This window comes from Aedes albopictus, chromosome 2 (genome assembly GCF_035046485.1).
Source record: "Aedes albopictus strain Foshan chromosome 2, AalbF5, whole genome shotgun sequence".
Classification (NCBI taxonomy): Eukaryota; Metazoa; Arthropoda; class Insecta; order Diptera; family Culicidae; genus Aedes; species Aedes albopictus.
Genome location: NC_085137.1, coordinates 193,012,186 through 193,039,225, shown reverse-complemented (window position 1 = coordinate 193,039,225; position 27,040 = coordinate 193,012,186). Strand labels below are relative to the sequence as shown.

The following is a 27,040-nucleotide window of genomic DNA, read 5'->3' as shown; positions in this document are numbered from 1 at the left end:
TCTACGCCACGATTGGAATTCTATAAAATGAGTAAGTCTTTTTGATCCCCAAAAGAACTCCCCCATAATGGTCATCTAGATCCTGGCGTATAATGTTAAAATTGTGGAAATTGAGTTCATCTTCAGAAGAAAGCCATGTTTCACAAAGGGCAAATATATCACAGTCAGAGAAATGGTAGATTGAAAGACACAAAATAAGATGAAAGCGCTGGGCTGGGCAGGGATTAAACCCAAGAACGTCTGTATTCGAATCAATCGCAGCCATATTGACTGCATCTTGGAATATGTGGTAATGTATAAACGTTATGGTTTTGTAGCAAACTGAGGTTTTGATTAGATTTTTTACAATCAACCTAGTATAGAATAAGCATTTAAGTTAAAATACACGTTAATATAAACAAAAAAAAAGCAATTAACAAAATCTTAAACTAAGAAGTTTTGAATATTCTTCTTCTTCTTCTTCTTTATGGCTCTACATTCCCACTGGGACTTGACCTGCCTCGCTTCAACTTACTGTTCTTTGAGCACTTATACAGTTATTAATCGAAGGGCTTTCTTTCACTGCCATTGCATTAATTTGTATATTGTGAGGCAAGCACAATGATACACTATGCCTAGGGAGTTGAAAAAGTTTTCCCGACCGGAACGGGAATCGAACCCGCCGTCTCCGGATTGGCGGTCCAAAGCCTTAACCACTAGGCTAACTGGAGACCCAGTTTTGAATATGTGTGAGCTTTTTAAGAACCAACGTATTGATGGGAATTTAGTCTGTAAGATGGAAGTCGATTCTATCAAAAACGTATTAATTCCATTTCATGCTCGTGAATCTTATCAATCTTAAACAGTTTTAAAGTACTTGAACCAGCAACTTTTCCCTAGCAATGCCTTCCCCACATAGAGTAAAACTTTTCCAAAACGATGGTGGCTGGAATCAATTTCCATCACCCCACCAGATTTGAAGGTGATGGTGATTTTACGGCAGGCTATATAGCCACTAAAAAGCAATTCACCACTTTCTCGCTGCCGTTTCTGATTCGGAAAGAAAATTGTAAAAGACACCCACCTTGCCAGATTTAACTTTACTTCGCTGCTCTGCTAACCACCACGCCGTCTCATGCTCTCTAGGCGAATGGTGTGGCGAGGCGAGGCGGTAAAGGTGGTAGCGATGATGGCCATTCCTGGCAACTGATGAAATATTTACACTACGCTTATCCACCCCTAAATGTGGCTCTAAATTCTTTACTTTCTCTCTCTCTTTTTCTCCTTCCCGTTCCCCCGCCCGTAGAACCTGAAGCGGAAGATTTGCCGGTGCCCCAGCGCTACTACCCGGACTCGCTGGTGGAGCTCACGAAAACCGCCCGCTTCACCGAGGACGAAATCAAGCGAATATACCGCGGCTTCAAGGCGGAGTGCCCCACCGGAATCGTCAAGGAGGACACCTTCAAGGGCATCTACTCGCAGTTTTTCCCGCTCGGTGGTAAGGACAGTTAGTACATCAGGGCTAGCCCTTCCTGAATGATAGTGATGATGATGATGATGATAGTGATGATAACGATTATGGGAGTAATGATAGTGATGCGTGATCTCGAGAGTAAATGAATTTTGGCAGCGCCTTTGACGGGTAGCCCGCTTTTAGCGTCTGTGACTGAGATTTTTTCGCTGTCCATCTCATTTGACCTAGATTTTCCAGTGCTTGAGGAGCTTGTGTGACTATCGATCCAAACCGTACGCAGATTCAGCTGGGAAATCGATTGTTGACATTGGGTGTTTGTGTTTCGGCTAATTAAACGCGAGTTTCAGTGCCTATTTGTTCCGAAAACCACACACACACACACAATTGGTGGGAGAATCGTAGTCCGCGTGTGAAATAAAACACCGAAAAGCAAATTATTCAATTTATTCCACAGTTTTGCTCGGGTTTTGGTTTGCGAATGTATACAGTAACAATCGAAAGCAGTTTAACAATGTTTTTTGAGTGTTTGCATTTCGCTGTTCTCCTGTAGCGTTTTGTAACTTATGGATTTTCCTAAGAGTATTAGGCCGGTACAAATATTTATTTCACTTATTGTCCCACCACTCTTTGGCTGGTCAAGGGGGGGGATAAAAATAATAAAGCATTTAATCTGAAAAATATTAAAAATTCATCGGATTTGTTAAAGAATTTTTAGCAAAACTCGATATTTAGATAAATATTTTTTTGTCTGCCCCCTCAAAATGCAAAATCCAGCCAAAACTTTTTGAAGGGGGGGGGGGGGGGTGGACAAAAAGTCAAAATATAATTTGTATCAGCCTTACATGAAAATACTAGTAGCCCAAATGAATCCATAAGAATGCAACATTTCCTAGAACAGTAACTGGAGATCTTTATGGAATTTTTGAAGTTTTTTTTTTGATTGCATTAACGGCAGTTTTTTTGTTTAGTAAAATTCTCTAACATATCCAGCTAAATGAGCATTTGTCAAATTTTTATATGGAATCCACATTGCAATTTTGGAATAACTTTATGGATAATCACGGTAAGAAATGTCTGAAGAAATCTGTGGTGAAATTTGTGAAAAAAAATCTAAAATTCAAAGAAAAACAGTTGAAGCATAGAAAACAAATGAAAATCAACGTCATCGCATCGTTCATGGCAGAATTTCTGTAGGTACTTACTATAATGGAGTTTCACGAAGAATTTCTAACTTAATTCAGGGATAAATGTGTACCGGAAATTAGAGAAATTTCAGGCGATATTCTTTTAACCGTTTATTTGAAGAGAAAAGTAGAGTCGTTGGTCATGAAATGAACCGCGAAATTTTGAAAATTTCGTGATCCTTTTTACAATTTTCGTGATCCTAATATGAAACTGTATACATTTCCTTATAGTTTGGTTTTTGTTAGATTAGGTATCTTTATTAGAGAGATTTTCAGCCCAAGGCTGGTTCATCTCTTTTGTTTTTTTTTTTAATAACGGTCATACACAATTAGAGGAAGGATCAAATTTATCAATTAATTTTTTATGTGAAACTTAAAAAAAGAAATAGATATTTTCGGAAAACTGATAAACATTTCCCAACAGAAAAAATAAATTCGGAGATACCATGTATTAGTGCTCCGTTATTAAATAATAAAAATCAAAAACCAAATAATGTGAAAATGCATTTAAGGAGTGTATCGGAAATTAACTATACACAGGGGGTGTTTGGGATAGGCAATTTTTTTCTCTCCCAAAAAAAAAATTAACATGCTGTAACTTTTTATAGAACGCATCAAAAATTCTCAAATTTTTACTGTTTGTCAACCTATTATATGTGCATCATTGGTACAAATTTAAGCTCGATTGGTTAATCTTTCGCGAAGCTAAAACCATTTTCGTAAAACACAATTTTTTAGACAACTCTAGACGAACATTTGAAAAGGGCCTATCTGCTTTTTGTAAACAAACATGTTTTTGTCTCTGTAGGGCCTATCTGCATTCACCCACGCACATCAACACCCTTAACAGATAGCTTGAAGAGCACTTTCTGATGAGGGTGTTGATGTGCGTAGGTGGATGCAGATAGGCCCTGTAGAGACAAAAACATGTTTGTTTATGCATAGCAGATAGGCCCCGTTCAAATGTTCGTCTAGAACTAATTTTTGAACTGTCATATCTCGAAGACCAAAGAACCGAATTGAATGAAATTTTGAACATTTATCGACAATATATTAATGCTTTAAAATTCTCCACAACATTGATACTTTTCAAACAAGTTATAATGGATTGACACTTTTTGGATCCTTCTCGAAAAAAAAAATTCACATCTATGTCATTACATTTTATTTTTGATATTCAAAGATTTGCTACTTCTGTTCTAAAGATATCTATAATATGATATATTAGAGCCCATTTAGATTAAAGGAAGAACACATTTAGTATTTTTTATGCGGTATTGTAAATTTGACTCATTTCCCTCTATATGGGTGTAAATGTCAAATCATCATAACTTTTTTAACGTTTAAAAGTAGGTACCTATGTTTTGAAGAATTTTCAAGCATTAATATATTGTTGATAATCGCTCAAAATGTTATTCAATTTGGTTCACTGGTCTCCAAGATATGACAGTTCAATGATTAGTTGTCTAAAATATAGTGTTTTACGAGAACGGTTCTAGCTTCGCGAAAGATTAACCAATCGTGCCCAAATGTGTACCAATGATGCACATATAATAGGTTGGTAAACAGTCAAAATTTGAGAATTTTGATGCACTCTATGAAAAGTTATAGCATGTTGATTTTTTTTTTGAGAGAGAACAAGAAGTTTCCTATCCCAAACATTTTGGCCACCCCCTGTATGTTCAAAACATCCTTAAAAATAATTTATTCGAATTATAAATAATTTTATTTTTGGAGATACTATATAAATCCTCAGAAAAAGGAATGGCACTTTTTCTTTTGTAAAATAAATATTTAACATGGACATTCATCTCAAAGTTTAAACAATAATCCTAAAATTTTGGACATCTCTTAAAAATTAGAAAATGCGGAAAATATGGTAAAATGTTCGATTTTTGAAATATTTTTGTGCAAATATACATACATACATACATTTATTTGTTCCACATCATTAAGACAAGACATAATCAACAATAGTACGCCACAATACTCGGTTTGTGGCTGCCGCTCTCCATCCTCGGTCACGCCCAATGCTCGCCAAGTCACGCTCCACCTGGTCCACCCATCGTGCTCTCTGCGCTCCACGCCTTCTTGCGCCAACCGGATCCGTTGCAAACACCAGCTTTGCAGGGTTGTTGTCCGGCATTCTTGCAACATGCCCTGCCCACCGTATCCTTCCGGCTTTGGCCAGGTATCAGGTATCAGGTATCAGTAGGTCGGCTCTAGAGGCACGTTCTCCTCCATTCGGGAAATTTGTGCCATCGCCATGAACACGAGCCTATTCATCATTTACCTGACGGAGAAGGGAAGGAAAAAGGATAGGACATGGGAAAGGACAGATAAGGGAATAGGATCGTCATACTCGCAAAAGCGTACCACAATGGGTTCACATAGCGTCCTGAAAAGGACACTGTAATAACGCATAAGCGTGCCACAATGGGTTCGAACAGCGCCCTGAGAAGGGCACTGTGATAATGCATAAAGCGTAAAGAGAGCCTATAGCTCTTTACCACAGCGGGTCAAGAACAACAGAACGTCCTGAAGATTCAGGTTTCTGAAGTCAGTTTCACTTAATAAGTGTTTCCCGAGTACTCGTAAACGCAATTGCGCAAAAACTGGACAGTTACATATTAAATGATACGAAGTTCCATAATCGGATTCACAGCTATCACATGCAAATGAATCAGCTTGCTGAATATTCGCCATGTGATAACTGAGTCGGCAATGGCCAGTCAATGCTTTGACCAGCATGCTGCAATTCTGCTTTGACAGATTTGTTAGATACTTTGCCACCCCTAGAAATGGCTCAGTACAATACAATTTTGTTTGACGACATGACTCCAAACTATTCCAGTATTGTTTGTGCTGAGTGGCAGCCCAGGTGTCAATCTGAAGCTTCACCCAACACTTGGATACCGGAATAGCTGGCTCAGGGCCAATGAAGTCATGTGATGCTCCAGTGCGAGCTAACTCATCAGCCAATTCATTTCCAGCGATGGAAGAATGGCCAGGTACCCATACAAGGTGAACAGCGTTTGCTGAATTCAGCTCCTCAATTTGAGTTCGACAAGCGATAACTATCTTCGACCTGAAGTTGGCCGAAGCAAGTGCTTTAATAGCAGCCTGGCTATCTGAACAGAAGTATATTACTTTGCCCATTACGTGCTGCTGAAGTGCTGATTGCACTCCGCACATAAGAGCAAAGATTTCGGCCTGAAAAACGGTGCAGTGTCTGCCAAGTGAATAAGACTGATACAGCCTTAGCTCACGAGAATAAACACCAGCACCTGCTCGACCTTCGAGAAGGGAGCCATCAGTGTAACATACGATGCCGTCTGAAATACTTCTTTCCAGATAACCAGATGTCCACTCTTCCCGGGAAGGGAATTTCGTGGAAAATGTCCTAGATGGAAAATTACAAGCAATTGTAAGATCACTTGGAGCAAGGACAACTTTGTCCCAATTCACCAAAAGTGGAAACAACGAGGTGTGTGTTGAACTGCGGTTCACAGGAGTTTCCTTTAGTAAACCGAGTACCCATAGGCGGTAAGTGCAAGAAAGTGCTTCTTGTTTGAGATGAATGTGTAGTGGGGCAACGTCAAAGAGAACTTCGAGCGCTGCCGTGGGTGTTGAAGAGAACGCTCCAGACATCGCCATTGAGCACATCCTTTGGAGATGGCCTAACTTTGATTGGACCGTTCTCACTTCGCCCTTTTACCACCACACAAGACATCCATAGGCCAATATTGGCCGAACAACAGTTGTGTAGATCCATTTGATATACTTGGGTTTTAGACCCCAAGTTGTACCAAAGGTTCGCCGGCATTGCCCGAAGGCCATACAAGCTTTCTTGATTCTGAACTCAACATGAGGTGTCCAGGAAAGCTTGGAATCAAGAATGACTCCAACGTACTTTACCTGTTCAGTCACATTGATTTCAGAATCAAAGAGACGTAATGTTCGAACACCATTGCGGTCTCGCTTTTCCGTGAAAAGAACAATAGATGTTTTACTCGGATTTACCGAAAGGCCATATTGGCGACACCAACCCTCAACTACCTGAAGAGCGTTTTGCATCAGGTCGAAAAGGGTGCTGATGCACATACCGACTAACAATGTTAGGTAGTCGTCGGCAAAACCATAAGTAGGAAAACCGCTATTATTGAGTTGCCTCAAAAGCGTATCTGCTACGAGATTCCATAAAAGTGGTGATAAGACTCCCCCTTGGGGGCATCCACAAACACTCAATTTCCTAATCGCCGCTTGACGCAATGTTGAGAAGAGATGTCGGTTTTTGAGCATTTGGTGAATCCAATTGGAAATCATTGGAGATATACCGTGACCCTGTGCGGCTTCCAATATGGCATCGAAAGGCACGTTGTCAAAGGCACCCTCGATATCTAAGAAAACACCCAAGCAGGATTGCTTTTGAGCGAATGCCTTCTCGATATCGTAAACAACTTTGTGTAAAAGAGTCACAGTGGACTTTCCAGATTGGTTAGCATGTTGGTTCACATGAAGAGGCACATTGGCCAGATCAACATCACGGATGTGATGATCGACTATGCGTTCTAAGCATTTCAGAAGAAAAGAGGTCAAACTGATAGGTCTGAAGCTCTTTGCTTCTTCATACGACGCGCGACCCACTTTCGGAATAAACTTCACAGTAATATCCCGCCAGGATTTGGGAATATACCCTGTAGCAAAACTGCAAACAAGTAGTTGTTTCAAAACATGTTTGAAATGATCAAATCCCTTCTGAAGCAAAATAGGATAAATCCCATCTGCCCCAGGAGATTTGAAAGGAGCAAAGCTATTAAGTGCCCATTCAATCGATTCTAAAGTTATGATACTCCGAGCCGAAGCTAAGGAATCATAACTACAAGAAAAGACATCAGGTTCATCCGAAGATGTAATATCCACACATCCGGGGAAGTGTGTACTGAATAAACATTCCAAAACTTCCTCATCAGAGGAAGTGAAATCACCATTTGGCAAACGAAGTTCGTTCACTTGAAAATCCTTAGATTTTGCAAGGATTTTGTTCAATCGACTGGCTTCACTCAGACTGGAAACATTTGTACAAAGGTTTTTCCAGCCGGATCGTTCAGCAGACCGAAGAGCTTTCTGGTAGGCCTTGCGAGCCGACCTGAAAGCCTCCGATCCAGCTGAACGTCGTCTGTTCCAATTCTTTCTACATTGTTTCCTGAGCTTCGCCAGATCGGAGTTCCACCAAGGGGTTCCTCTTGTGGTCTTCACAGACCGCAGAGGGCAGGCTTCTTCAAAAGCCTCCATGATGAAGGCCGTTGTAGTATCAACGGCATCATCTAAATCACTTGGAGTGTCAATTGATGGTGAGTATCCATGAAATTTGGCTGCAACCAAATCGGTAAAGAAATCCCAGTTGGTTGACCGGGGATTCCTGAAACGCAATGTTTGCGAAGTAACATTCACATGTTCAAACAAGATGTAGCGATGGTCAGATAAAGATTCTTCATCTGACACATGCCAATTGGTCAGCTCATGACTAATTCTGCTAGAGCAAAGCGTTATGTCTAACACTTCCTCTCTACCAGATACCATGAAGGTTGGACGGTTGCCTGTACTGTGTAGTAAACTCTTAACAATCACAGCACAAAAAAGAACAGCAACAATAAAGCCAGATCGGTATCGATTTGAGTGCGCCAAAGGCGAGGATGCACAGAATACACTGTGTAAAACGCATAATGCGAAACCATATAGGTGAAAATTTAAACTAATTAATAACATCTTCATAATCCCGCCCTTATTCAGCCTCAAGTATGAGATTGAAGAAGGCAGCTGATTGTCTCGGAGAAACACAAGGTCCACCGCGCTATTGCTCCGGTTAGCACAGTAAGGGCAAATACTGTGGAGGGTGCCCTGGTACTCCACAGGCTCCGTTTGCGATTAGGTTTTTATAAGACCCCCCTAACCATTCATTCCTAGGCACGGTAAGCGTAAAGCCGCATAACACCATGAATTAGGGGTCACCTGATTAGTGGATTCCTACCACTGGAACAGGCGGTCCGTAGTGCTATTCTTAGCCAGTTGAACTAACCGCTACCGACACTACACAGCTATCTAGGCTGATCGGGAAAAGAAGTTAATATTGATGATCAACTTCATTACGGGCCCGAAAAGCCGGCTTCGTGCTCTCTGCGCTCCACGCCTTCTTGCGCCAACCGGATCCGTTGCAAACACCAGCTTTGCAGGGTTGTTGTCCGGCATTCTTGCAACATGCCCTGCCCACCGTATCCTTCCGGCTTTGGCCACCTTCTGGATGCTGGGTTCGCCGTAAAGTGCAGCGAGCTCGTGGTTCATCCTTCTCCGCCACACACCGTTCTCCTGCACACCGCCGAAGATCGTTCTTAGCACGCGTCGCTCGAAAACTCCGAGTGCTTGTAGGTCCTCCTCGAGCATGGTCCATGTCTCGTGCCCGTAGAGGATTACCGGTCTTATTAACGTTTTGTACATGGTGCATTTGGTGCGTGGGTGAATCTTTTTCGACCGCAGTTTCTTCTGGAGCCCATAGTAGGCCCGAGTACCGCTGATGATGCACCTCCAAATTTCAAGGCTCACGTTGTTGTCAGCCGTCAGTAAGGATCCGAGGTAGGCGAATTCCTCCACCACCTCGAAGATATCCCCGTCTATCGTAACATTACTACCCAGACAGAACCGGTCGTGTTCGGTTCCGCCTACCAGCATGTACTTTGTTTTTGAGGCATTCACTACCAGTCCGACCTTTGCTGCCTCGCGTTTCAGGCGAGTGTATAGCTCTGCACCCTTCCAAATGTTCTGGCGATAATGTCCATGTCGTCCGTAAAGCACACAAATTGAACAGATTATGTAAAAATCGTTCCCCAGCTGTTGAGCCCGGCTCGTCGTGTCACACCTTCCAGAGCGATGTTGAAGAGTAGGCATGAGAGTCCGTCACCTTGTCGCAGTCCCTGACGAGATTCGAATGAACTAGATAGTTCACCCGAAACCCTTACGCAGTTTTGCACACCCTCCATCGTTGCTTTTATTTATCAGTCTAGTCAGCTTCCCAGGAAAGCCGTTTTCGTCCATGATTGTCCATAGCTCTGCGCGGGAGAATGAGATGAGCAGAATGCTTATAAGGTGGTCCTTTATAAAAATGAAACATAAACCAAGCTCAAAGAACAATTGCAAATATTTGGAGTTTTTGAATGACGAGTGCTAAGGTAATCTTTCGCTCTGTACTAGATAACGGTGTGTGGCATGAGAGGGTGAGCCACGTGCTCACAAAGCCAGAAGGATACGGTGGGCAGGATATACTACTAGAATGCCGAATATCAACCCATTATATATAGAACTTAGGGGTTGTTCATAAACCACGTAGACCGAATTTTGGTCATCTCAGACCACCCCCCTCCCCCCTCGTAGACTTTCGTCCATACAAATATTTTAAAATTTGTATGGAGCGTAGGCTTTGGCCAGACCCCCCCCCCCACCAAAAGTCTACGTGGTTTATGAACGGCCCCTTATTAGAATGATGCATATTGAAATGCCTAAAAACTGTTGAAAACTATCCATTGATAAGCTACTAGCAGATTGTTTTGGTTATTACTAATGTAATCCATTTCTGGAACACTTCAAACTGTATTTTTTTTATTAGGAGAATATCAACTGTGATCAGTCATCTAAAATAGATTTACATAGCTCATAGAAATGAGGCAGCTGCGCAAAAAAAAATTTTTTTTCAACATTTCACGTTCATATGCCCCACTGTGTAATAAAACGAAAATTTCACCGTAGATTTCCGTTTAAATGACTGCAATAACTTTCTTTTATGGGGTTGAGGTACTCCAGAAAAAATCAGACATCTACTGTGATTGTGGCATAATTCGGGCGTTAATGGGTTAATATTAACTAATCCGCTCATATCAAACATATTTGATTAACTCACATGGATAGTTTGCCCTCGTAATAAACAATCAATCGATGCCTGCTATTGCTGCTATCACCGTTAGCCTGATATTCTAATACTCCTGCTTTATTTAGACCACAACCACCCCGGTATATTTTAATTGTTAGAGTTATCGTTTAATTTCACTTATTTTAATTCACCTCCAACAAATCTACAAATTCAATGTTTACTTTTTCGTATATACTTTCCTCCTTTACAAATCCATACATAGCCTATCATTGATCAGTAAACTCTTGTCCTAAGGTAAGGTCACTCGCGCGCATGTGGCGGTGACCGTCGGACACGATTCGACGTCATCGGTACCTCTACAATTTGAATGTTTTTTGAGCGTTTGCATTTCGCTGTTCTCCTGTAGCGTTTTATAATTTAAGGATTTTCCTAAGAGTAATACATGAAAATAAGTATGTACTTTGTAATTTATGTATGCATGTAATTTATGGATTTTCCTAAGAGTAATACATGAAAATATTAAATCCATAAGAATGCAACATTTCCTAGAACAGTAACTGGAATTCCTTATGAAATTTGATTTGATTGCATTAATGACAGTTTTTTTGGTTTGAAAAATTCCTTAACATATGACTTGCTTACTTACTTTCAGTCCTGGGCACCCACGGTGGTGCAGAGGGCCGAATTGAAAGATGTCCTTCCTGGGCGATTGCCAGCTATCACCTTGGCCTGTGGCCAGGTCAAATTTCTATCAACTTGCTTGATTTCGTTATTGAGGCTGCGCCGCCATGAGCCTCTGGATCTGCCTCTGCTGCGATGTCCTGCTGGGTTCCAATCTAACGCTTGCTTGCAGATTTTGTTTCCGCCCCTGCGTAGAGTGTGGCCGAACCACCTCCACTTTCGCTCCCGAATTTCTGTCGCTATCGCCTTTCGATGACATTGACGATGAAGCTCCACGTTGGAGATCCAATTGTGAGGCCATATTATATACAGCAGGCATCTATTGATGAAGACCTGCAGCCGTTGAGTGTTCTCCACTGATACACACCAGGTTTTACTGGCGTATAGCAGCACAGATTTCACGTTCGAGTTAAAAATTCGTATATTGGTGCGTCGACTGATATGGTTGTTTTTCCATACATTTCTTAAAGTCGCAAAAGCAGCCCTCGCCTACTTGATCCGTGCACCTATGTCGATCATGGTGCCGCAATCGGCCACCGAACCATTTGGCTACCAAGATATTGGAAGCTTTCGACATTCTCCACTGATTGCCCAGCTACCGTAAAGCTGGAAGGGTTGACCGTGTTTACATCCAACGATTTAGTCTTGTTGACGTTGTTGGTAACACCTGCCGCTGAGGAGCCATTGGCAAGATCATCGAGCTTGCTCTGCATATCAGAGCGCCGTTGAGCTAGCAGTGCAACGTCATCAGCCAATTCGAAGTCATTTAGGTGCTCCATGGTAATGGGTTGCCACAGCAATCCACGATTTGGTTCACGGTCAATCGCTCCTACTAGGATCTCGTCGATAACGATGAGGAACAGTAGGGGTGATAGTATACATCCTTGCCTCACTCCATTGTGCAGTACTCTGCACGAAAATGCTCTGTACTGTGCTTCAATGAGGCCGATGATTTTCTCTGGAACACCCTTGTGCCTGAAGGCTTCCCCAGCAGAGGGGAATATCAAACTAATAACTATCAAATCACATAATCTGTTTTTATATCTTGTTTTGTTATTATTAACTTATCAAGGCATAAGTTTTCCATAACATGTTTTGTTTGACAATCTTATTTTGTTATGATCAAGCTATTGATATACATCCATAAAATAATATTTTAATCATATGTTTTGTTATGGAACAAATTTTATTATTATACTATTGAGAGTGTACAAATATTTAATAAACAATATCACAACAATAACAAGTTTTGAAATTGAAACTACATCATTCAAGATTTTGTTTACAACCCATTGTTTACAGCATACCGTGTGTATGATTTAATTAGTTGCTCTAATTAGGACTGAACGAGCATTTCAGTTTATTATTTTGTAAACACTTCGATAATTATGACCTGTTTTATGTTCCTTTTTTAGTATTTAGTTACGTAAACTGTAGTGCAAAATTGGTCGGACGAACGCCGATTTTCATACAAAATGGCCATGTTTGAGATGCTGTAACTATGGTTTGCTTTGATGGATTGAGCTGAATTTTTGACACGGAACTACTAATATGCAGAATTTTACGTGTACAAAGTACAAAATGTTTTCATTCACAGGCCTGGGCGTGACAAGGCGTTGAAAAATGTGCAAAAGTGATCGGACAGCGGTATCCCTTTGATTTACACGCGTGCCGCTGTCCGAACTTTTACTATGTGACATTAAACTAATCATAACTAATTTTGCTTTCGGATTGTTATCAATAACTTTCAAATAACAGCATTTGTTATTGAAATATTTCCCAAATTCATTGTTATTATGTTGTTATCGAACTAACAAAACATGTTATTAAATTGGTCTTCCAGGAACATTTTTTTGTTATGATTTATGTTATTTTGCCGCTTATGACAGCTAAGTTTATAACATAATTTGTTATGTTAATAACATGAAAATAACTTATTTCATTACTCAGTTATTTTGCCAAAATAACACATTTTCTTATGCTGTTGTTATTCCCTTCTGCTCGGGTTCCCACATGTTTCCGTGATTGAGACGGTCGAAAGCTTTTTCGTAATCAATGAACACCAGGTAGAGAGACTCTTGGAATTCATTGATTTTCTCCAGAATGATGGTCCACACAGGATCGTCCGGCAAGGAATCCTGCTTGCTACCGTCGGAGAGTTGCGTCAATCTTCTCCTGTATCCGATTTAGGATCACTTTGCAGAGGACTTTGAGAACGATACACAGTAACATGATGCCCCGCCAATTATCGCATACAGTCAGGTCACCCTTTTTGGTACCTTTACTAAGACGCCTTGCATCCAGTCGGTCAGAAATGTCGCGGTTACCCAAATGTTGCAGAATAATTGATGCAGCAGTTGTGCGGATACTACGGGGTCAGCTTTGACCATCTCAGCTGATATGCGATCGACCCCCGGGGCCCTCTTCGATTTCATTTCAGGGATGGTTGTTTCTATCTCCTGCAATGATGGAGCTTCGGTGTTGACACGGGTAATGTGTCGAATCCTTGGCGGATCATGCTGAGGTGTTGATGGTGTGGCCGACACTTCAAAAAGGTTTCCAAAGTGGTCGAACCACCGTTTCAACTGGTCAGCCGGGTCGGTCAGTAACTGTCCAGACGTGTCTTTCACGGGCATCGTAGCATTCATCTTGGTCCCATTAAGGCGACATGAAACATCGTAGAGGAGACGGATGTCGCCGGTGTTTGCGGCTTTCTCGCCTTCGTCGGCTATAGGAGTCCGCCCACGCTCTACATGAGCCCCGTCTACATGAGCGTTTCGCTTCCTTCTCGAGAGCCGAATAGCACTAACGGACTACGGCTTTGGCTCCTCGTGTTTTCGCTCACTTTATCGCGGCTTTGGCGTTCCTTCGCTCCTCTATCTTCCTCCAGGTATCATCTGTGATCCACTGCTTTCTTCGGGTGCGTAGCTCACCCATATTATTCTCGCCGGTGGCGATGAAGGCGTTCTTGATGGCGCTCCATTGATCTTCTACGCTTCCACCTTCTGGAATATTCGCAGCACGGTTCTCTAGCTCCTCGACGAAGGACCTTTTCACCGCAGCGTCTTCCAGTCGGCATGTGTTGAACAGACGCCCGACATCAAGAAGGCTCCGTCTCCATTTTCAGCTGATGCAAATGTGGTCGATTTGATTTTCCGTGACGCCATCACGGGAAACCCATGTCACTTTGTGCACTGGTCGACCTCGCGTTGAAGTCGCCCATGAGGATCTTGATCACATTTCGGAATTTTGTCCACGGCAGCATTCAGTTGACTGTAAAAGTTCTCTTTATTTTGCAATTTGGCAGCATCAGTTGACGCGTAACATTGGATCATGGTAAGGTTTCGAACCCATGTTCTGAATCTGGGTACAATTATCCTCTCATTAATAGGTTCCCACTTCATGAGCGCAGCGTGGGCGTGAGAGCTGAGCAGGAAACCAACTCCACGGTGGAGAGGAGCATGTTCACTTCGTAGGCCAGAGTATAGCAGAATTTGACCCGACGCCAATCTGTCTCCAAAGTTCGGCCAACGGACTTCGCTCAGTCCTAGGATCTCAAGCATCATACGGCATGCCTCATTGGCTAGTTGTGCCAGTTTACCCTGCTGAGATAGGGTTAATACATTCCAAGTTCCAATTCTTGTCCGTTGTTTCGCGCTAAAAGTTATAGCTTCCGGTGGAGGAGCATTTCATACTCAGCCGCTGGATGCCAGAACAGATGCTGTTTGAGCCGCACCTCCTTGGTGAACAGACGCTCGAGACGTACCTCCTCAATCTAGAGGAATCCTCAAGTCAGAAGGACAACAGTGCTCAGGCTTCTCTACCAGCTAAGCAAACAACTCTTAGCTGGCGGTCTTTGTCATCGCTTGACCCGTCTAAGCATGAGGTAGGAACTTGTGAGGACCAGAGCTATGTTGTACGCTCTCCTTTTTGACTCACCGTTTTGCAGGCCAATGTTTGTAATGCACCCCCTGGCAAAAATCCGTAGTTTCGCACATGTACCGATCGCGCAGACATCCGTGCTGCTAAAAACGCTGAATCCGACTGCCTCCGAACTCAATCGACCGGCCTCTCGTCGGTACACCCTTCTCCTTCGGGTTTCATCGCCTCCTAATAACCGTTGCTTGCCACGTTGCAGCAGACTTCAGTGCTGGTTGGTTAACAGCTAATGGTGCTACCGCGCAGTGCATTCAAAATGCATGTTGACGTGATTAGTTGCTTTTTCTATCCCGAGCCACACACCACGAACATGTTACCGTTTAGGCCGGTAACGATCTTCATAATCCCCTCATTATTCAGCCTCTTTGAAACTGAAGAAAGGCAGCAGATTGTCTCGGAGAAACACAAAATCTACTGCGTCATTGCTCCGGTTAGCACAGTAAGGGCAAAACACTGTGGAGGGCACCCTGGTGCTCTGCAGGCTCCGTTTGCACTTATTAGACCTCCCTAACCATTCATTCCTAGGCACGGTAAACATAAAGTCGCATAACACTATGAATTAGGTGTCATCTGTTTAGTGGACTCTGAACAAGGGGGCTGAACAGACTGAACGAAATGTATCACTAGCAGTGCTGGAAAATTCATTTCGCCATATCTAAATTCAATCACCTACAGCGCATTTTAGAAGCTGAACCTGAGAATATGGTGTATGAAAAACTTGTGCGGTTAGACCAGTTCTGCAAGAAAGTCACGGAAAAAACGATATTTTTCGAATATTTAAGATAAATGTCACGGACTACCTTCGAAAAATGCTAATGATATTCACGGTGATTCACTAGACAACGGACACGACATACATTTACGAGCACCAGTGGATACGAGGAAGAAACATTTCTTGCGAAAAGTTTCATCACTCGGAGCGGGAATCGAATCCTCACCCCATGGCATGGTTCGTTTATGCGCTTGGTGACGCTAACCGCACGGCCACGAGGCTCCACTCTTAGCACCGGAGCAAGTGGTCCCTAGTGGTATTCTTAGAAAGTTGAACCAACCGCTACCGACACTAAACAGCTATCTCGGCAGATCGGGCAAAGCAATTAATATTGATGATCAACTTCATACGGGCCCGAACAGCCAAGTATCCGGGAATAGTGACATTCATGATTAGTTAATTACGTCCCACATTAAACCCTCCTATGATGTTAGGTTTGACGCACCACGCTAGCGTAGCACACGTTCAACGTGTCAGTTTGGGTAATATTGACCCCAACATCTTAAAAGATGAGAAAAAACTGTTGTCGAATAATATCTGACTACTACTGTATTTCAGCATTGTTTACTTTAGTGTGGTGTGAAAGTTTTTTAGCTCAGTTGGTACTCACCGGTTTCCAATCGTATACTCCCACTCAAGCTCCTTTTGCGGGCGAAAGCCAATACCAACGAGTTTTTACTGCTAGCTAGGTTAGTAGGTATATCTGTTTATTTACCAAACACGATTCGCAATGTGGCGTTTCAGCGTTCAATGAGGAGAAGGTACCCAAGTAACACAGAAAACATCTTTGAAAATTAAATTTGGAAAATATGTTGTAATACAGTACTACAATCGTATCTGTACACATCTTGTGTTGTAATCATGTTTTATCTATGTTTGGCAATAACAAATATGTGAAATTTTTTATCATCCTCATCACAAGTTGTAGTAACGTAAATTCAATGTTGATTAAACAACATTGTTGTATCATCATCTTATTTCAATTAAAGATGATATGTAAAACATCAGCAACACATAGTTATAACCTTTGTGCTTAAATATGTCATGAATACGTTATTTTTACGTATTGAATACGTCAATTGGCAAGTTTATCAGTTCGCTGTCTTCTCACTCACTTGAACATTATTGATGAACCATCTCTTGTACTTTAAAATACAACAACATTCAACTATGATAGCAACTATTGAAGCATCCATATATTCTATGATTTGCGATGCTGATGCTCGGGACTTGATATTTTGTTAACGTTCAGGGTACGCATCTGCTAAATAGGTAAACACATCAATATATTCTTCGAAAAGCTTGGCGACAGTGGGAGTCATTTTTAGCCTATTGCTCGAAATAAGGAAGCCATAATTCAACTTCACTTAAATAGCAGGGCTCCTGCTATCTTATAATCACTTTTGGTACGTACATGGCGAATAAATCACACTAAAAACAGTATTTTTGATCCAGCGAAGTATTAGAAAGCAATTTATTCACTTCAACTTTGTTATTGTTATATTGATGTTCAAAACAGGTATACACAAAACACATCGTGGTATGCGATTTGGGAATGGATGTTTAAAATACGTTACTATGATGTTTTTTCAATGTATTTTAATCGATTCAGGCAGTATTTGACAAACATGTTATTCAGATGTTCAAAAGATGTAATTTAAGCGTATTTTCAATATTTCGATTTATCTCCATATCAAGCCAGATAAATTACACTGCCTGCTCAAAAAATCCATACAAAAACGTTTATATATACCCGCTTTTCCATCTACAATTTTTTACCCAACAATTACTTATCTGGGCATGTTTAAGCTTTAATTAAATAATATAATCCAATTATTCATAACGAATACAAGTTCTACAGTCTAAATACATAAAATGATCAAAACATAATTGAAAATAGCATTCCAAAACTTACTGACGGTACTGTGTCAAGAAGCCACCATGTTGCATGTAGGAAAATTTGTTCCAAAATCTTATAGAAACCAGAGAGATAACAAAATATTCTCTACTTGTTTCCAATTATATGGAAAGCGAATGGATTGATGATGAGTGAATGTGTTAATTTCACCATAAATTTAGGATGGCACATGAAATTGAGTCATGTTGACCAAACATCAAGGTGGTAACCTACTAATGAAATATAAGACTTTAAAATTATTTGGAGCCATTACCAAATAGCACATAATAGGGTTTACATTTATTTTCAGAGTGTGCGTTTTAAAAATTTTGTTTTCCTTCTTAATACTATGTTATAATTATGTATTGAAAAACATCTTTAATAACATCGAAGATGTTTTATAAGCCGCCATTTTTTGCGCTTTTTCGGTGATATAAGTGTACGAAAATACGTTTTTTATATTTGGAACAAAACATGGAAGTTTGTTTGAAACATGTATTATATACATTATTGTAACAAGTGGTGTTGCTTGGGTACATACATACTAAGAAGGAAAGCGCCATGGTATCTGGCTGGTCCAGTATAATGATGTAAATCTGGTTATTTACATACTTATAAAATAAATAGACATACGGAAAGAAAACGAGTTGGGTGGGTTTAGTTTCTATTCATTCTGTATGTCAAAACGATCGAAATGGATCGCAACGTGCTATAAAACTTATCAAAAGTTTAACTTCCAAAGTTAAGCAAAACTGCTCTCAAATTCAAGTTTTCTTGTTCGAAGCAAAGTTTTATGTGCCGTATCTCAAGTTTGCCTACTTGTAGAGACTTTCAAAACCACGAATAGTTGAAGAATAATTTTCAATTGACTTAAAAACATATCAGTGTAACTGTTAATTGTAGTCGCTCATGTAGTGCCTAAGTTCGTAGTAGAGCTACAAGTAAGATTAAGCGAATAAGAATATTTTGAAAAAAGCAGAAGAGTGTCCATAAAATCCGCGAGCATCTAATTGACCGGATTTCGTGAAAACCGTTCCTCGGTCAAAAGACACATACATTCAATAAAAAATAATCCGCCATAGACAGTCAATGAATCTACCACTGACTGGCGCCAACCAAACGCTAGCAGGGATAACGAGATAATGCACACTTAATCCGCTTTCGGCGACGTGCGTCCCATAAAGAAGTTTCCGATAAACTGTCACATATGGTGGGACGAAAATAGCTATTGGATTACCCTTTTGGCTCTTCCTTTGATTTAACCGTTCAAGTTTTTGTGGTAACGACGACAACACCAGCTGACACACAATCAGCGACTGTCACAAATAATTTCAATGCTCCGCAAACCGTGCGATGAAATTTGACCTACGTGTTGTGTACGACGGCGAGATCGGAATGAATTTATTTTTAAATCCGCCAATCGAGGGAGGGTGGGGAAATTGATGCTTCAGAAGTTTCATCATCGCTGCTCGTTTGTTTTTGTTTCCGCTGATTTTGCGGTAACCTGAAACCGGGGATTGGATTGGAGATTGATACGATTGCCATAATTCAATAACTCGTTTGTGTTCTGTTCTTTTGCGTGCAGGTGGCATGGCGATGGATGTATTCGGCTTTTAAAAAGCGATGAGCTAAAACAATATAAATAAAACATAAATAATATTTAATGACCAAAACTCATGAAGGTTGCATCGTAGTTAAACAAACCACTTACATTTTAAGGGTTTTGGTCAGGTTAATGCATGTTGTGGGTTGCAGATGATAAAAATTTTAAATAACGTCCCGAAGAACTTCTTGTGAACTCTTGCTGAATCATGTGATTAATACTTACGTAGGGATCAATATTTTATCCAGTTATGGTTTGGATAACTGTCTATGATGTCGAGAGCTCTCTTCAGTATAGGTCATCGGATCTAACAAGGAATCTGTTGAAGCATTGTGTTAATTTTAACACAACTTCTAGAAATTATAAACTCGATAGAGTGATGAGTTACAAGAAATCCTTTGTAATGACAAGCAATATTTTACATATTTATCTATTTTTCACATGATTCTTTAAGTTTCTGTCATTTTTAAGAGGTTAATTGGATTTTAAGATCAGCATAAGAATAATGATACATGCTTAAGCATAAGCTTCAATCGTGAAACATGTTGAAAAAACTATAAAAGCCATGAAACTGTAACCTGTAAATATGGTAATGGATTCCAGTAGTATCAGGGAGATTTTAGAGGCTTTCTAGGCTTTACAGCGAGGTGTTAATGGAATTTAAGAGGGATGGCAGCGGAGCCAAGGCAGCTTCTTGAGAGGGATTTCATGAAACCCCCTTGAAGACTCCTCCCTGGAGCCACCATGATTCCGCTGAAACCCCTTATAGCTTTCCTGAAACCCTTCAAAACTCATTCAGCCCTGAATCTGAATACATCGGCTCTTCAAATCACATAAAAAGGAACCTCCGAATTTGAGTAAAAAATTTTGAGATTTTGAGGTGGTGTAACCTTAAAGTTGAATTTTTGAGTAACGGATACTTTAACTTTGCATAACTTTTTTTCCATTTTCAACCGATTTTCAATTTGTTTGTATAATTTAATTTTGAATTATTTTAAAAGAACGCAGAACACTTATGTAGGAATTAAATAATATAAAAAATAAAATACATACTAAGTTGAGTAATTTGATTGTGACAAGTTATCAACGGCTGTTGGGTCTTTCTAGGTTTTGTATGTAAGTTGGCAGCTTGGCAGCTCGATGATGTTTGCGGGCTACTCGTCCGTCTAGTTTTTAAAGTAAATGAAAGCGGATCGACGCTCGCGCCCGTGGAACTTTTCGTTTGGTTGCTGATAAATCGGCCAAACCGTTCAATTCATGACACTTTCTTAGCTAGCGCATCTGGACTCTAATTGCTGAAGAGATTGACATGCACATTAGGGTATTAGTGGTGCCATTGTATTGGGGATTTTTTTTATTACCGTACAAGTTTGGGCCGAAGGGTCTCAGATTTTCATGAAACTTTTTCCACAGGCAGGGCTCATAGATATATGAACAAAAAAAATTGAGAAAAATTCAGGGTCGCCTATTTTCCCGGAAAACTCAGGTGGATTTTTTTTGTTTTCCCCTGATGCTACTAATTTTGAAAATCATAACTCAAGAACGAAGCATCTTAGCAACAAAGTTTTTTTCAATGAAAGCAAATTTTCTAAGAAATCTAAAAAAATATGAACTGGACAAAGTTTTCCACAAAGTTTTCTACAGTTAAGAAAATCCGTAAAGAAAAGCCAGAAAAACTATGCCAGAACTCGTGGAAAATTTTCAAAAAAATAATTTTGAGAAAATTATTTCAAAAGCTCAAATTTTGGGAATGCATTTTTCAGTTATGGCCAATTTTGTTGAAAAATGTCCAAATGTGAATTTTTTTGGAGAATTATAAATCAAGAACAAATCATCGTAGTAACAAAGTTTTTTTTAGAAAATGGAAGCAAATTTTCTCAGGAATCTTAAACAAATATAAGGTGGAAAAAAACTCACACAAAATTTTCCACCGTTGAGAAAATTCATAAAGAAAAGTCGGAAAAACCATGTCCGAACTCGCGGAAAATTTACGGAAAAATATATTTGAGAAGGTAATTTTATAAGCTTTGATTGCTGAAATTTTTGGAATGCACTTTTTTTCGTTCCTGAGTTATGGCCAATTATGTGAAAAATGACCATATAATATAGGCTTACATGGTCATTTTTCACAAAATCGGTCATATCTCAGGAAAGAAAAAAAAAAGTGCATTCCAAAAATTTTGGCAATCAAAGCTAATAAAATCACCTCCTCAATTTTTTTTTAATTTTCCACGAGTTCGGGCATATTTTTTCGGGCTTTTCTTTACAAATTTTCTGAACTGTGGGAATTTTTTTTTTGATTTCTGAGAAAATTTGCTTTCATTGTCCAAAAAAAACTTTGTTTCTACGATGCTTCATTCTTGAGTTATGATTTTTCAAAGTAGGGAAAACAAGAAATTTCCACCTGAGTTTTCCGGGAGAATAGGCGACCCTGATTTTTTCTCATTTTTATGCATTTATCCATGACCCCTGCCTGTGGAAAAAGTTTCATGAAAATCTGAGACCCTTCGGCCCAATTTGTACGATAATAAAAAATGCCCTAATACAACATAGAATTTATATGTAACGTTGTTATAATATTCGTTTTGGACAGGGGATAAAAAGTAAGATTCCCAAATTGAGTTCATTATACTGTCGCGTCGCATACAGCGATTATGTTCCAGTAGTTTGCTAAGTGATATGATCCGGATGACGTACTTATCATTCCGAATATTTTCAAAAATGCACGTTGGTTGCATTCGGCAGACACTGCCAGGCTTTTGACGTGAGTCAGTCGCTGCAGTTATGAAATTTCTTTCGATAAAGTGAAACGTAAATAAGTTGCAGTTACCGACCGTCTACTTGACCTTGAACAAACATATGAACATTAACTACTCTTGTAGTTCATTTTTTTAAGGATGTCGTTCTACTACTACGACATGATGCTAAAATGCTTCGCGAGATGAACTGTATCACAACTTAGTTGTGTGGTTATCTGTTTCGAGGAGGTTCGCAATATATTATGAAGGCAACATTTACCAAAGAAGTGGCATCCCTATCCCACCAAAGCAATGTTTTCGGAGCCAACATAACTGCGGCTCAAGCGTACGGCTCAAGATGACAACATATCTTTCAACACAGCAGCATAATTTTAATGCTGGGTAAGTCAACAAGAAGACCATAATAGTCCCCTGACATTTAAACCCACATCAACTTCGAGAACAACACAGTGTTGCAGAAACACACCACTTTGTAATTGTAATTGAATAGTCCATTTTACGAGCCGATTTTATGAATGAAATTTGGAGAAAAGCATGCGTCCTAACCCGTGAAAATCAATATCATCATCAACATTGATGTCACTTCGTAAAATGGCTCATTGTAATTTATTTCACCAAGGATGAATTCTCAAAAACTCACCTGCTGAGACCATTCGCACCTTCATAAAAAATATCCTAAAAACCGAAAATTTTCTGTAAGAGTGAAAGAGAAGGAGTGAATTTCATTCAGTGCCCTATACGTAAACAAAACACTGACTGTGTATTAGCCTGGTACACGGTTTATATGGGAAAACACAAAAAAATGAAAAAAAAAAACTCTAGTTCCTGTATACTTTTTGAGTTAGTCCCATATCAACTGTGCAAAATTTCAGATCGATCGGGAAAACTATATTTTAGCGCCAGCCATTCTAAGTTTTTCATACGTTTTACTATTGGGAAATTTTACTTCTGCAAAGAAAAATCGCTAGGAGTCACCTCTAGGCCCCTAAAAATAAGTCGATGCATAATTTCTGTAGAAAACTTCACGAGGAATCAGACCTCCATAGATCGCAAACCTGTGCGACGTTCGTGGAATAAGTTATTAAGCCTCACCCGATCGATAAAATGACGAGATTTTATTATTTATTCTTATTCCTTACATGTTAAACAGCGTTGGCATTCCATTCGGTTGTCAGTGAATAACTTTTTCCACATGCCTTAGATCACTTTGCGGTCTTCGGAGAATGTGTTCCTCGTAATATTTCCAACAGAAATCATTCATCGATTAATTTTCAGAGGTCAAGGGGCAACCTGTGGCTATTTTTCTTTGGAAACAGTGATTTTCCCCATAGTAAATCGTATGAAAACTTAAAATGGCTGGCGCTAAAATATAGTAACTCTGATCGAGCTGAAATTTTGCACAGTTGAAATGGGGCCAAAATGGAACTCAACAAGTATACAGGAGTAAAATGTCTTTTTGTGTCCCACGCTACTGTGTATGCACCTTGACTTGCACAGCCACCAACATACTAGTCGTTAATCACTCGCAGTGTCTTTCTGACTTCAGCTGCCCGATTGAGTATGAACTGTGGGAATTTTTCCGTGAAAACAGAGCAAAATAAAACACGTCTTGTGAACTTTCACTTACGGACTCATCTATATTTTACATCATCAACTTAAAACATAATCACAGACATTCGAATACATTCTTTCGAAACAGATCATTTCAAGTACCCTCTACTGAAAACATCGCTTACACTCTAACACTCCTCCTCGATGTTTGCAGCTCTTGTCCGTATTCAGAATGCAGCACTTTTCTGCAGTGAATTCTACTCGCGCTCCAGACTCAACAATACCTTTCACAGAAATCAGACTGTGCCGAAGACTCGGAACAAAAATACCATTTTCCTACTTCACATCAACCACATTCCCATTATTGTCAATACCAGTGAAATGTGCTTCTCCAACTCCGACAACATTCATCTCCTTTCCATCGGCCAAGCAAAGTTTAGAGTCTTTGTATTGGAATCGATTAAAAAATGACCGATCAGCTGTCATATGGTGCGATGCGCCTCAATCAGCAATCCATCCACCACCACCACATAACTCCTCCATTGCAGAAAAACAAACAGACCTGGACTGATTCTCCTCTTTCTGTGTAGTAATCTTCGCATTATTCTTGTCAACAGGGCATTCGCGATGGACTCCTTGTTCTTCAGCTAATCTCGAAAGATAAATGTAGCAATTCTGCCTTATATGTCCTGGCTTGCCACACTTAAAACAAAAACGACGTTCTTCGCGACAATCCGATTCCAAACCAAACGGTTTTCTTCCTCTCGGCACTGCAGCTTTCATCGCTTTCTCCTCCTGGACCAAAACTCTGTGCTGACGTTTGAAAAACTTATTCGGAAGTATAGCCTTTACCATTTTCTCCGAGAATTTGCCAGCAAATCCCTCCACCATAGTGACAGAACTATCGTAGGATTCAGGAAGGCTCGCCATGATGAAACTACATTTCATTTCTTCCGATATTTCACAACCTACCTCCGCAAGCTTGTAAAATAATGAATCCATCTCGATTATATGCTCTTCGACGTTCCCATTTTCCTCCATTTCCAATTTACATAAACGTTTTACCAGGCCAACTTTTCCCGCAGAAGACTGACGTACATGATAATCACGTAAAACAATCCATGTTTTTTGGGCTGTATTTACATTCTTGATCAGCTACAGCTGACTGTTTTCCACCGATCGTAGCCGCTGCTCTTTCGTCCTTATCCAGCTATGCATCAGATCGCTCGTCAACCGCTGGAGGATTATCTGCAACGACACACCAAAGTCCTTCCCGAATCAAGATTTGTTTCGTTCGCTGCTTCCACAAATCGTAGTTGTGCAAATTCAACCGTACGGTTACTTGTTTCAAATCAATGTCCATTTTTCCAACAACAAAGTTCACAAATCACGTATGTTATTTCTCTTTGAATTATTTACTCTTCTGGGCCCATTACCTGTGGGAATTCTTCCGTAAAAGTAGAGCAAAATAGAACACGTCTTGTGAACTTTCGCTTACGGATTCATCACAGCGCCAAAACAGAGCTCGCAGTAAAAGTCAAAGAACAAAAGAATTTGACTTTGACGATGTGTTTGCATGCACAGACAGCAGCACATTTGGCGCACTCACACACATCCATTATTTTCTTTCCGACACCGTCAAATTTTGGAACCCCGCACGAGCAGCGAAACACCTTTTTCTTTCTTTTCTGATTTCGAAAATATTCATTAGTGGCCGGAGCTCAACACAAAATATTCGCTACTACGAAGTTGGAAGAGATTCCAACTATTTGTCGCACTAATGAAAAACCTCGTAAGGAACTGTCAGAATGTACGTGGAAAAAAGCAAAAAAAATCACTCTCGTTTTTTTCTCACGTAAACCTACAGTAAGTAATACGAAGTCACTTTTTAATTTTTGGCCACCTAATGTGCCTATTCAACCTTTTTGAACTGCGGTCCTCAGGTCAGAATAGATTGAAATTTTCAAATAAATGCCCAGAATTGTATTGGTTGACAAAGCAAAAGCTTCAACTAAGCAGTATTTTTGTATATTCTTCGATTTCTCGTGAATTTTGTAAATTTTCATAGATCTTTCCAAAGTTTCCCAAAAATTGAACAAATGCAAAAAGCTTAAAACTTTGCTAGACTTCTGAGTAAGGTAACCCGAGTCCTGGGGTAACATACACCCTCTGGGTAAAACGCCCTCACGCAATTCTGTTATAATCAGAGATGCCAGATATACAGATTTTTCTGTATTATACAGATTTCTAGAGGTTGATACAGACAGGATACAGAGTACAGAAAAATACAGATTTCATGATCATGATACAGATTTTTCCTCCACATATTTTTTTCCTCATACATTCACGCAAGATGGAAAATAAAGTGATAAAAATTATTGAGAGTACAAACCCATTTCTTCTATTCATATTTTCCACATTTGACCTGAATTTTCAATCATTCCATTAAAGGAAAAATTTTCTTTCGAATTGAATTTAATAAAAAAAATATTACGAAACATAAAACGTCCTAGATATGCAACAAGCATACGTTAAGGGCGGGCTTCTTTAGTTTTTATCACGTTGAAATCTTAATCTTGTAAAATATAACATTTTAACCTTCACCCAAAAATTAAGCTTTTCAGCAAATTTTCAAAAATTATATTGTTATATGAAAAAATCGAATAAACTATATCTTTGCTAATTTTTTTATGTGTATTGCTGTTTGCTTGAAGATTTGCAAGTGTCCCGAATTTCCAGTAAAATCTTAAGTTGTAAGGAAAATTTAAGCTTGAAGTGAAATAAATGTTGGAAACTTTGCTAAGCAAAATACCTGGTTTTCTTTATGCTAATGTTTTAATGTTTTCGTTGAAAATTGAAAATAATGACAGTTTATTTAAATAATAATATCGAATCGAACCTGAGAAGAAATAGCCAGTACACACCTTTTCAAACAACTGAGTTACTAACTGTAAAATTGTGTTAAAGATTAAAAATCGATAGAGCTTTTGAAAACTACAGAATACGAAAACAACTTGCAAAAATGTGATGCGTCGAATGTTGCAAAAGGAACACGTCATATGTGATGGAAATTTTTTAACATTTTCAACGTTACCTTGCATATGAAAAGAAAAGAATTGCGAACGCGAATTGAACTCAGGTCCTTTGGGTGTGAATATCACGCTCTAACAATTTTGGCCATCTTAGCCTGTTGAAGCACAGAGAAGGTGGCATGGGAGGTTTTTTTTCTAATTTCGGTATAAGACGGAGAGGCACCTAGTATATGGAACACCGGTAATTCTTG

The 27,040-nt window shown here is 39.8% G+C and overlaps 1 protein-coding gene across 4 annotated transcripts in view; it reads left to right on the top strand.

Moving 5' to 3' along the window:
* Window positions 1-27,040, top strand: part of LOC109409613 (Kv channel-interacting protein 4) — a 353,865-nt gene that overhangs the window by 286,995 nt on the left and 39,830 nt on the right. For 3 of the 4 annotated variants that reach the window (XM_062850898.1, XM_062850899.1, XM_029873587.2), the window contains exon 4: window positions 1,286-1,477. In XM_062850898.1, coding sequence (XP_062706882.1) covers window positions 1,286-1,477 — 192 coding nt within the window. The remainder of the gene's footprint in view (window positions 1-1,285; window positions 1,478-27,040) is intronic. The other variant, XM_062850900.1, reaches the window with a different exon arrangement.